Source organism: Epargyreus clarus, unplaced genomic scaffold (genome assembly GCF_041222505.1).
Source record: "Epargyreus clarus isolate Ecla_fem2 unplaced genomic scaffold, WU_Ecla_fem_2.2 ptg000003l, whole genome shotgun sequence".
Classification (NCBI taxonomy): domain Eukaryota; kingdom Metazoa; phylum Arthropoda; class Insecta; order Lepidoptera; family Hesperiidae; genus Epargyreus; species Epargyreus clarus.
Window position 1 is genome coordinate 1,352,414 of NW_027332211.1, and position 13,146 is coordinate 1,365,559.

General features: G+C 35.2%; 1 protein-coding gene across 1 annotated transcript; it reads left to right on the forward strand.

Annotated features, from left to right (window-relative positions):
• Positions 1-4,920: 4,920 nt before the first annotated feature.
• Positions 4,921-11,521, forward strand: LOC140748642 (uncharacterized). Its single transcript, XM_073081488.1, has 5 exons — positions 4,921-5,055; positions 7,094-7,218; positions 8,776-8,874; positions 9,854-9,964; positions 11,309-11,521. Exons 1-5 carry the CDS (start codon positions 5,031-5,033, stop codon positions 11,414-11,416), a joined length of 468 nt encoding a protein of 155 aa, XP_072937589.1. The 5' UTR covers positions 4,921-5,030; the 3' UTR covers positions 11,417-11,521.
• Positions 11,522-13,146: the final 1,625 nt, after the last annotated feature.

Consider the following 13,146-nt stretch of genomic DNA (forward strand, 5'->3'; position numbering starts at 1 on the left):
GAGTTAATCGCATATCGCTCACTCGTTGGTGATGAAACAAATTATTAGATTCTGTAAGTTGGGAAGCCATTTGAATTAATCGTCCTCTTCATTGTTTGTCAAACTCGCGCCCTCAGACTTAGAGTTCCCCTAATGTTATCTTAGGATCCCTCTATAATTGTACCCTTGATAGACTGTTTTTACTTTTATTCATTAAGTTTTATTGAGTTAGTAATTACTAAGATCTAAAACACTGTCGACGTTAAGTGCCGAACTTTGGTAAAATATTTGTTACATTATTTATGTTTAACTTATTATATAAAACTCTTGACTGACAGACAATGCACAGCTTAAACGGGTCTTGTATGAAATTTTATACAGCGGTATTACGACATAAGGCTACAAATAAAAGATTTTTGAAAGTAATACTCAGCCCGTATCGAGCATGAAAGGTTGTAAATTTAAACCATTGAACAATAGCATAATTAAAAAACGTTTATGTAGCTCTGGCTCATTTTATATAAAGTGTGTTCCTCATCTTATGTGGTCACTGCCGTTCATAGACCTGTGATCTACCTCAATTGAGGCAGCAGACTTACTTTGTCAAATATTCTGTTCCTGTAGAATGAATTGGAACTCTTCATATCACGTACTGTCTTACCACATTCTTTAAATTTGGGTATATCTAATATATAAAATTCTCGTGTCACAATGTTAGTTAGCGAACTCCTCCGAAACGACTTTACCAAATTTTATATGCATATTCAGTAGGTCTGATAATCGGTTACTATCTATTATTCATACCCCTAAGTGATAAGGGTTGTTCACCCTTAACATTTTTTTATTTGTATGGCAACAACGTTTCCCGGGTCTGCTAGTCTGTCTATAATATTAGGATTAAGTTACAATTTACTAATAATGAAACCTTTAAACTGAAATAACCTTTACCAAACCATTTTAGGCCACCTCAGATAAGCTACGAATATTAAACTATAAAGTAAACTTAAACTCATTACTTAAATTGAAACCAAGTCTAGACTAGAAATCACTTTAAGTAGTACCACAGATAAATACACTTCTACAGATAATATTAAAACAAATAAAACAGAATTCCAACTTAAAATAAGTAGTCTAGTACAGAGCTGTCTAGGCATTGGCAACACAGAAGAGACGTCAGACGTGGCTGTCCACACATGGATAATACAAAAAAATTTTTTCATCGCCATTCCTTACATATTCTGACATTCATAAAACCAGCAGTGTGACCCAGTGTACGCGGGTTACACTGCCCTTGAAACGATGCATTATTATTCTTTTGATTCATATGCACGCACGCATGTTAAACGTTGCGATACTTTAGTTGCAAGAATATCAGTTTTTAACACTTCGATAAGATCTAAGATTCATATACAAAATAGATGCATATTTTGTATATGAATCTTAGATCTTCCTTAATGAAACACAATTTTGAAGTTATCTACAGTTATCTAAGTAGGTATCTATGTTCTTTAACTGTGCAGAGAAATAGCATATAAAAACCTACAAAATGTCAAAAAACTTTACATCTTCAAAGGTTATATATATCCTCTTATTTTTATTATTGTAGTGATGGTGATTAATTAGTGATAGATCAATAAAAATACATATGGCTCCATCTCTTGATGCGGTAAGTCGCTGCTGAAACATATTGTATCCAAACGCGTTCGCCGCCGACGTGTCTTCTGTGTGGCCACCTTAAGTTGAGCATAAACCTGTTGGACGATGTCAGACGATGTCGCACGGAGCATGTCACGGCGCTCAGTGAAGTTTTTTAAAATATTCAAGTTAAAAGCGATGAGCGACATTTTACATTAAAACATTCGTCATTACCCAGAAAACTTCCAACGCATAAATCACTCAGTGTGTTTGTAACTATACGACCCTAAAATATTGTGGAAATGAAAAACCGAAAAGTACCGTTTTGAATATACTAAAACATAAATTAAAATCCTTAAAATTATAGAAATGTATAAACAGTCATCACAGTGGTCAAATAAAAACCTTTTCCTCCAAAAACAATCCATGCATAGCTGCGAACATCTATCGGCTAATTGGTGAATTGACTTATAAATTTATGGATTGAATTCATAGAATTGAATAGAATTTGACGAATTCCTAACTTAACCAGAATATTATATAAAAACCGGAGCAGAAAATCCCACACCAACATTTAAAACACCATTCCTTTTTAGGGTTCTGTACTGAAATTTTTACAGAGCGTGTATTGCTATGGCCATTAGAACAACAAATACAAAAAAAATATTAGAAATACAAGAAACTGGCATTTTCAGTTCTAGAAAGTTTACATTTTCTTAATGCATTTCCCATAATGGCGGCCATAATAACAAAGTTATTCAATAATATAATAAAATAATGACATTTTGGACGTACAGAACCTGATGTACCTGAAGCCAGTGCGACCCGTACTTGACCAATTAATCTCCTTTTATTATTAATTTATGGCACTCATAAATTGAATAATTCTCAGAATTCGCTGCCTCTTTCTATTTGTACCGCGTCATACGGGACTTCGGGGGAACGATAAAAGTAATTTGTTGTTCAAATATTGGATGAAATTTGGGGCAGAAATCAATAAAATGAAAATATTCAATGCAGGGGTGAAAAATAATGCATTTTATATACATTTATATTAGAAGAAAAAAAAGTTTTTGTTTGGTGGAACCCTTTGTGGTTTGACTCCGGCGGCACCACCACCACCACACCTATTTCTTCAGTGGACTGCATGCTCATCTGCTACTCCTATATTATAAAAAAGGCATGTTTGTGTTTGCTTTTTTGTGTTGTGTTTACCCACGATATGGGAAATTTTAGCATGTCATAGTCTAGCTGTATAGGCTTAGACTGAAATTACACTTAGCCCTTCACAACAGAACGCAGCGTTCAAAACTGCTGTGTTTTACTGTTATTAGGTAGAATAGGTTTGACAATGGTGTCTCCATAATCAAACCACAAAAGATTCAATCACCTAACTATTTATAGTCTGCGTAAAACTGCTACTACATAGGTAACGTCAGGTACGGTCGAGAAAGTAAGATGGGTGCCCAATAGTAGCTTTTCATGCGCGTTTCCGTGCTTCGTGCGCGTTAAGTCGTTATCTTTGGAAAGACACCGTTAAACCTTATCAGTCTTATGACCGGCATTTTTATTTTTAACTTATGTTTCGTGTTTTAGGGCGCGGATAGTATTACATGGTAGATACCCATGGGGTTAATTAGAGAATCTTACTAACGCGACGTGGTATACTATAACGAATGAAATCTGTCCGATAAGTTTACGAGTATGTAATTTCGCTGGCCATTTAGCGATGCGACGTATAAATGTAAAAGCAAAATTTTAATATAAGAATATTAAAATTCTTAAATTATTAAAACTCGATCCACTTGTACACAACGAATTTGACATACTACGAGTGTATTTATGAGCTTGACATAGGAAGAAACTTTGTCACCATTCAAGATGAAGATCATCATTACATACGCTTACATAAACTTAAATACGTCTGTGGAAGTTGACAATAAAAATCGTAAGTACGATTACTTAAGAAATATTTTTGTTTCTATAAACGTGCACTAAACCTTGTCATATAAATAAAAGCAAAGCGCTTTCTCAGATCTTCTCTGAGCGCTCCACAATCCCGGCTGAAGAGATAAGAAGTTTCTGTCCCGCTCCTATCAACTTCCAGAACGTGTACAGCAAAATTCCTTGGCATAACAACCGGGAACAAACAGATAAGTAAAAAAGAGATATCTTGCCGCCACATTTCGTGCAAAATGATAAGTGTCTGCGCTTAAGGGATGCGGCTGACTGACACCGTGAAGCTAGAGTGAAGCGAAACGTCATTTATTAGCAAATGTTTTTACATTTCTGTTATAAACAAAGTAACAAACGAGCCAAATTCGAAACGAGTAAATCCACCGGATTGTTATGACACGGTTCAGAGGACTAAGATTACCCCATAAGTATGTCAGCCGGCATCCACATTCCACACGCTTCCATTGAAACGCTAGTATGGTTTTATATTAGAAATTATCGGTAGAGTATCTCTCTGGCCCAATTGTATAAGGTCTGAAACTTGTATTGGAAAATCTTAAAACTATAAACAGCAACGATATAATTGTTATTACTGTACTTATTGTAATAGTATTATCTTCATTATTTTAGAATTCTATAACTGTGTTATTATTATTAAAGTGTAATATTTACTGAATCAATGGCACCAGGGAGGCAGCGGCCAGAAACAAATGGCGTCGGATTTTTAAGCGTGCCACAAAGACCAAACGATGACCACGACCGCTCTAACAAGAGCGTGAGGCTGAAGAATTTAATGATCGTTTATCGCTCCACGTTCCCGGTGAGACTCGTTGAAAATTTTTAAATATGAATGGGACTGCTTTGCGTTGTCAGTTATTTAATCGCTTTATTCCTCTTTCATTCCTATTTTGCTTTCTTTTCTTAAGTATCTTGCATGAATGTCTAATAAACATTTTTATTATTTATAAGATAAAGGTAAAGTCCATTAAGGGTCAATATAATAATAATATTTCTTGATTTCAGACTTTTTTTACAATCCATAGATTTGGTTAGTACTTATACATATTTTAGTCGAGTTTTTTTTTTGAGTGATAAAAATCTATGTATAGATTTTTTTATAATATAGAAGTAGCAGACGAGCATGCAGTCCACTGCTGTTATTAGGCAGAAATAGGTGTGGCGGTGGTGCCGCCGGAGGGTTCCAAAGGGGTCTACCACCTTCAAATGTATAGATAATATAAAACACACATACTTTTTGGTTATCACCTCGCGGAAAACCGTAAAATTGAGAAAAATCTACTTTGACTATCCTGTCCACTTATGCAATTGTAGAATACATTAAAAACATATGAGACGTCAATCAAACAATCAATATATCAGAAATATTCACAAAATAGTTTAAAATTGTTACATTTTATCTTTTTTGGCTTACATAATAAAATGGACATGAACACATTGCAATGTTTTCATGCTGTGAGAGGAGAGGTAAGTTTAAAATTAATTTTGAAAATGTCTAGAAATAGGTAACCAAATGATTATGTATTTTATTTCGCTTATATAGAGCTTGTCATAGGAAGGAAATGAGTAAATGGTATTTTAAACACACAAAGAATACTTATGGTATTATTTAATCAAAAAAATCGCAGGCAAAAATAACCTAGCAATTCTGAAATAAAATGCAAAAATATAATGTTATATATAAAATTCTCGTGTCACAATGTTAGTTACCATACCTACTCCTCCGTAACGGCATTACTTATTTTCACCAAATTTTATATGCATATTCAGTAGGTCTGGCTGTCATACCCCTGGAATTGGATGTCATACCCCTAAGTAATAAGGGTTGTTCACCATTAACATTTTTTATTTATATGGCAACACAACCTTTGCCGGGTCAGCTAGTGTTATTTATAAAGGTTTAAATGCACATTATCTTAAATATACATATTAATGTAAAACCTATACAATATTTGCTGATGTTATGTTAATTTTGTGATAGTAAAAAAATATTTTGACCCCATATCATTTCTTTTTTATTTTTACACTTTGACAAGCAAACTGTAGAAATAACAGCTAAACAAAAACCATATTTTCATTTGTTCAAGTACCAAAAACACTCAGAGAACCCTTTTGTACTTTACTTTCAAGACACGTCTGAAAGGAATTTCAGGTTACACTGAAAACTTTACGTTACCGACGTATGTCTACGTAAGTCGCGTGGAGGCCTCGATACTTGAGCATTTTTTTTATTTATGTGCAAGACAGACTACATTTTGTATAGAAATGTCTTAATGAAATTTGTGCAAACTTTATGTTTGGTAAATTGTTATTAACTTGTTCTACCTGCACAATTGCTATCCCCACAGCAAGGTAAAGTTAAACAAAACTTTGGTCATATTTGGTCATCTGTTCTGGTTATTTGTTCGTTTATGGTTGATTAAGGTTATGATTAATTATGGTTAATTTCTCATTTTAGTTTGCCTGCCGTACCTCACCTGTAACCTAAAACGACTGATAAACATAAAAATATATTCGAACCTTTCATGTACCATTATTTATTAAGTGTACGGCTAAAAGAAAGCGTACCCACAAAAACTGATAGTTATCAATTTTATTAGTAGAACTATATTCTGAAGCGTATAGGAAAAAATATACACTTACAGGAGACAACCGAAAGCCTCATTTATAACAAGGGTCCTAAGTACAATTCAAATCGTAATTTCAGATAGCATTCCACTTCAATTACATATCCATAGTCTTATGTCAAACGACATTGATCAGTCACCACTGATGTCATACAATCTTTTTTTTTATAATATAGGAGTAGCAGACGGGCATGCAGTCCACCTGATGGTAAGTGGCTACTGCTGCCCATGGACATCTGTAATCAACCCCAGATAGGATTAGATATTTCTACCTGAAGTCGGCCACAGATGCGCCGCTACCTCTGAAGACTAAGCTCGAACGCCTCGAAAAAGTATGTCTCCGTTACCACACCCTTCAAAACGGAACACAGCAGCGTCTAACACTGCTGTTATGGGGCAGAAATAGGCAGAAATCTTCATCATTTCTACCTGTTCTATGATACATTAGGATTAAGCGTCGGGGAAATTACAACGACAACGTACATCCGCGTCAGCTACTCATTTACGAATCCGCATTCTAAATTTAGACCCGTAGAATAATTTATACATTAAGGACGTTCGCATACGGCGATTTAAATTTTCAAAGCATTATTTTTCTCTTTGCTATTTATAAATTATGCTTAAGTACTAATTTTTAATGTAACGGGTGCTCTTATTTTAAATGGAGGAACCATCTTACATTCAATCGACGTAAATATTACAGAAGCCCTACGGTCTAAGCTAGAAATATTAATATTATTAGAAATATTAATAAATTGATTAGAAAAAGGACATTCTTAAATATTGCAGCAAATAGCATTATATTTTAGGCACCACACTAATTAATTATTTATTTTATGATATGTTTACTAAAATTAAAAAAAATATATTTGTTTCAGAAAATTTTTTAGGCAAAAAACTGTGTTTGTCACTCATCCTTACAACCGAGATCATCGAGCATATAGCCAGGACCATGTACAGTGGTGACGATTGCAGGTGGGAGAGAACGGTGCTCGGACACACGGTAAAACACTGTTCATAATATATAATACATTTTTATAATATGAGAGTAGCAGATTAATGCAGTCCGCCTGATGGTAAGTGACTACTGCCGCACATGGACATTTGCTGTCAAACCCAGGTAAGATAAAAACCTATTTGACGTCGGCTACAGATGCACCGCAACATCTGTGGACTAAACTGGAATGTCTCGGAAAAATATGTCTCCCTTGCCACACGCTTCGAACCAGAATACAGCAGCGCTTAACATTGCTGTTATTAGGCAGAAATAGGTGTGCCGGTTGTTCGCCGGAGTCGAACCACAGAGAATTATACGACTGTCAAATAATATGATAGAAGTCCAATCAAAATAGATGCGTCCTGGTAGAAAATAATAAAGCGCTTCGATTAATCTATATGATTGGTTTAGTATGAAAAATCTTGGATGATTTTTTTTGTTATCATCCTTACAAAAAATCTCGGTGGATTTTTTGTTATCCGATGTTCAACTTTAGATTTTTTAATTGGAAATATAATTCGATATACCATAAAACACATAAAATGTCACAAACATGACACGTAAAATGTTTTATGAGGCGAGACGTTATCATCCTTTTTTGGGTTAAATTTTAGAAATTATAAATAAATCAAAGCAAAGCACTGACTTAACTGTGATATGAATCACTTGACTCTCACGCCATCAACCTCGTACGCTAAAGTTGGGGTTTACATTTATCCTATTTTTAAATGACGTGTACATTAAAAATGCCACACGCTTGAAGGAAACCATAATGAAGTAACATCCCTCAGAGTTGTCCTTAGAGTGTCTTCACACTGGCGTTTCTCCAACGCAGGCGTTTCACGGATGTATTCGCACCATAGGTACTATGACAATGCAACTCATATCAGTTTGTTATTATTGTTGTATGCCCGAGTCTTCGTCCCAGCAGAAAAATAGATAAAACCACCAACCTTGCCTTCCAAGTCAATCTGCGGGCTCGAAACGTGTCAGGCGTGTCTGCATGCACACGAATCTGCACACGGGGCTCATCACGGGAAGTCAGGACGGCCTTATCTTCCTGAGGAGTAGTCTCTTTGCACTTCACAATACACACGCGGTAGCATGACTAGTATCAACGTAGAAAACAAGAGCGAGAAGGCACGTACAGAACGTCTGTATGTTCTCGCGGAGCACAAGACGACAACTGGTCGCACGAAGCGACATTGATAAGACAACTCTGGTGAAATATTTACATCTACCCACCTAAAGTTGACAAGGATTGCACATTAACATTGACCACAACTTACTCGTCTTACTCAAAGTAATTAACTAATGAACTATTAGCTGATTTGCTACTGTGTTCTGGTTTAAAGGGTGTGCTAAGAGAGACATAATTTTCCGTCCTTAGTCCTTTGTCCTCAGGGGTCCCGGCACATCTGTGGCCAACCCCAGGTAGGAATATCTAATCTTATTTGGGGTTGATCGTAGATGTCTATAGGCGGCAGTAGCCAATTACCATCAGGTGGATGGACTGCATGCTCGTCTGCTACCCCTATATTATAAAAAAAAATTGTTTTCCAGTTCAGCATGTCTCGAGCATCATGTTCAGATTGCAACGATGGTGCAAAAACACTCGTAACCTCCTTCAAGTCTTGGCTCCATGCCCACGAAGAAGCACAAGTTAGTACTTAAATATATATTTAAATATAATAAAGCAATGATAGCACAGTGGTCACAAATTCAATCTCAATTGGTGAGTCCAGGAAGCCAATTGGAGGCTTCCTCTGAACCCCCTGATTTTCAAAAAATTGTGTACGTGTTACAAACTAATGACCACTCGCTTGCCGGTGAAGGAAACCATCGTGAAGAAACATGCTTGCCTAATAAAATGTTATTTAAACCGTATTATCACTATACCTGTTAATGGTTGTATAAAAACCCCGTTACACTTACTTCTGTAAATGAAATTAAAATTCCAAAATTCCAGAACAACTCTTCAATTTAAGTGATATGATCTGCCATTACGGCTTCCATTTGCAATTGCTCTCCTCTAATGTTTGTTATCAACTCTCGTATTTCTTTGTAATGCCATGTTTCACTTCATTCGTTAGCCATCCTTCTTACGAGCTAACACATTTAAATATGATACGACGTCGCACAGAGTCACAATGCAACGACGTTATACGATGTTGTGTCATATAAATATCATCGTAAAAAACACGATACTAAGCGATGTCGCCATATGGCCTGTATTTTTTGTTATAATATATATCGATATCGCCAATCTTCATGCAATCCACGAGATGGTAAGTGGCTACTGCCACGCGGCTGGCCACGGATGCGTTGCTACTCCTTACAACTAAATTAGAACGCCTGGAATAAGCATCCCTTACCACAACAGCCTTCAAATCGGAACACAACAGCAGTTAACACTGATTATATTTAAAGTAATAGATGCGGCGGTATGCATCTTTAGTTGAAGCACACCTTATAGCTATTCAAACACTCTAGCTTTAGAATATTCTGACCACTTTAACACAAATAAAACATTTTCTACGATCCTTATTCCTTATACTAAATTCTAAACTAAATTAAAAGTTTGAGTTGTAGGCACCAATCGTAGTATTTAATAGTTATAGAATTACGTCTATACTTCCAGGTAATGCTTGCGAGTATCCTAGTTGTGATTGGTCTCTGGTGGCTGGTGAGGACAGTCCTCGCGCTGCTGATAAACCTGGTCTGTCCTATCCTGGTTGTACTGTTGGCTGTCGTAAGTATTTAATGTGAACTGGCTATACAATAAATAAACATAATTAAATAATAGAAATAAGATGACTGATGAGACGTTAATTAACTATGGTCAACCTTATATGTCCAGCAGTAAAATTACCAGGTTATTGATTAGAATGCAACAGCAGTGATAGCCTAAAATGAAATCTAAAAAAAAGTTTTCACGAATACACATTTGGCCAGCGCGCTGGACTATTACCTTATTCTTCTCATTCAGAGAAGAGACCTATGCCCAGCAGTGAGACAGTAATGGGTTGGTGATGATGATGATGAGGATGGTCCTTAGGTCACCATAAAACCTTTGTATGAGTACAAATCTTTTTGTAAACTTAAAATTGACGTAACTTAGACGCCTGAAATTCTGTCTATAAAATCTAAAAGAGGTTAATCTGTAATTGAGCAGTTTTGTTATCATCATCATCAACCCATTACTGTCCCACTGCTGGGCACGGGTCTCCTCTCAGAATGAGAAGGATTAGGCCATAGTCCACCGCGCTGGCCAAGTGCGTATTGGTAGACTTCACATACCCTTAAGATTGTTTTTTTTTATAAATCTGTCAGGTATGCAGGTTTCCTCACGATGTTTTCCTTCACCGTTTAAGCAAGTGATAATTAATTTCTACTACGCACATTAATTTGAAAATCAGAGGTGCGCGCCCTGGGATTTGAACCTCGGACCCCTCGATCGAGAGGCCGCGTTTCTTAACCACTAGGCTATCACTGCTTTATATATAGTAATAGTTTATATAAATATGGTTTTGTTAAATATGGAATAAATCCTCTTGTGACCTGTAGAGACCTGTACTTTTACCATCAGTTTTCAAAACATCCCACAATTTTACGTTACGTTTACTCAATCCATTATTCAGTTCCGTTTGCTTCAGTAGACTGAGTAAAAGTAACAATAAGTAAGTGCTCAAGTAACGATAATATCTTTGTCTCCCTCACATGTTCGCAAAAAAGAGAGACAAAACATAAAGCGCCATTTTGTCAATTTAGACATTTAATGTTACGTTAGTGACACTATAATTCTGATACAATCCGCTAGGGGCGCTGATTGGAAATTGTATGGGCAAATGCGTAAACAAATACCAAAACAGTCATATTTTGCCAAAACGTAAAAACTCACGGTAAGGGTACTGTCTCCAACAGTAAGACAGTAATGGGTTGATGCTAAGTAATTGAGTATGATCCTTAAAAACCCAAAAACCCTAAAAGAACCACAAGTATTTGAATGACATCAAAAGGGAGAGGGACTGCCTTGTAGAGTTGTTGCTCTTATGTAAATGAATTGCCCCTTTGTAAACGAGTTGCTCTTCCATAGATTTGCGTGCCTCAACTTCGAGAGCCACTCCTGGGTCAAAATTATCCACATCTAGCGAACATTCTGAGGAACATTTTGATGAAAATGGCTGACAATATCCAAACGTAACCATAATTTGGAATTTAAAATTTAGCAATCTAGTTAAAAAAATGTAAACATTGTCCAAATATTAAGAGTGATTAAAATGGAAATATAAACCGTGTAAGTAAATCATGTTGTGATTTTTACATTTTATAAAATTTATGACTATAATTATTATGTATTTTACCATAATACTGGCTGACCCGGCAAACGTAGTGTTGTCATATAAAAAAAGAATATTAAGTTCCTACATTTTACACCAGGCGGCGTTAGTTCCCGTAACGAAACTGTTGTATGCGTTGTTTGTTATTCCTATCTGAAAAGTGAATAGGAAAGAAAAGAATTATTTCAAAATAAACTTTTATCCAAAACGTAAACGTATCCATAAAGAAAAACTTAAGTATGTGAGGGTAAATGCACCTGAGGGGTTACAACAATCTTTAAAAACAATATTATTTTAATCATACATTTAAATGTCATAACATAATTCGATTAAATTTATAAATAACTAATTTCGATGCACTATGGGAATAAAACTAACCTGAACTATGATGGTTTAAAAGATGGCCCCCTGATGTTATTATAAGACCGAACTTAAAAACATTTTTTTTAAATTCGAGGTATTCGGTTTAACAGTTTAGAGACATTTTGAGGGTGGCAAAACTTTCGAATAGAGTATCTCCAGGTTTACATAAGTTTAGTTTGTTTTTTTTACTGAAGAGAAATATGCTTACTTTGCTTGAAATCATAACTAGCTTACCTTCTAACCTGCATTTAATAAACATTGCGCTTCTTTAAAACTTTTTATGACAAAATGCAATAACAATTATAATATCAACTGGCAATAGCACATAACGGTTTTGAAAACAAAACACCTTACAAGCAATTAAGTCGAAATTCCTTTGAACTTTTCGGCCTACAAGCGAACCAATACAACAACACACGCCCAAGGCCACGGCACTCGTAAATAAGCGATTGTCATCTTTACGTACAGTTGTTTCGGCACATAAATATTTATACGCCATATACTTTTGCGCGGTCGACAGAATTTCATGTGGGCATGAGTTATTCGGAAGGGAGCAATGCAGAATTCGACGGCCACCGAAGCGGTATGCAATAAGTACGCAACTTGAATACGAATGAGATGGGATAACGTGCATGAATTTTGGTAAAACTGTTAACCACTTTCATACATGTATTTCGAAGTGTTACACTGCGGGTAATACATGGAAAGCACCTTAATTAGTTAAATCTAAATATATAATTATTTATTTAATCATTATTCCCCCTATTATATTAGGTTAATTTAATCATCAAGAAGTAATAAAAGCAAAAGTATTTAAAAACTAGTATATTAACTACACTTTATATATTAATATATATTTACCTTTGCACTTCCATATATTTACCTTTGAAATAATAATTTTACTCTAATGTAGTAAATAGAACGTATTTTCGAATAAAAAATGATTTGATTTGAATATTTGTGCAAATAAACATAAAAAATACATATTTTAATTATCTGTGTGGTAGGGAAGACATACCTATATAAAAAATAGTATTTAACCTCAAATTTTACATTTCTCAAAACGTCAGCATATTTTACGTCAAAGTTAAATTGCATTAACTTGCATAGAGATTTTGAACAAATCAAATTATTCCCGTTGAAATTTCAAAATACAAAGGTTGACAGCCTCCGTCAAAGTTGATCAAGTTAATTTGGAAACAAGGAAGGCGACTCGTAATTTAATAAATTG

Bases quoted from the DNA above. Each gene is read 5' to 3' on its own strand.
- LOC140748642 (XM_073081488.1), top strand. From the start codon at position 5,031: ATGTTTTCATGCTGTGAGAGGAGAG. The intron at 8,875-9,853 runs GTTAGTACTTAA...CTATACTTCCAG, and splicing joins ATGCCCACGAAGAAGCACAA to GTAATGCTTGCGAGTATCCT. The intron at 9,965-11,308 runs GTAAGTATTTAA...GCTCTTCCATAG, and splicing joins TGGTTGTACTGTTGGCTGTC to ATTTGCGTGCCTCAACTTCG.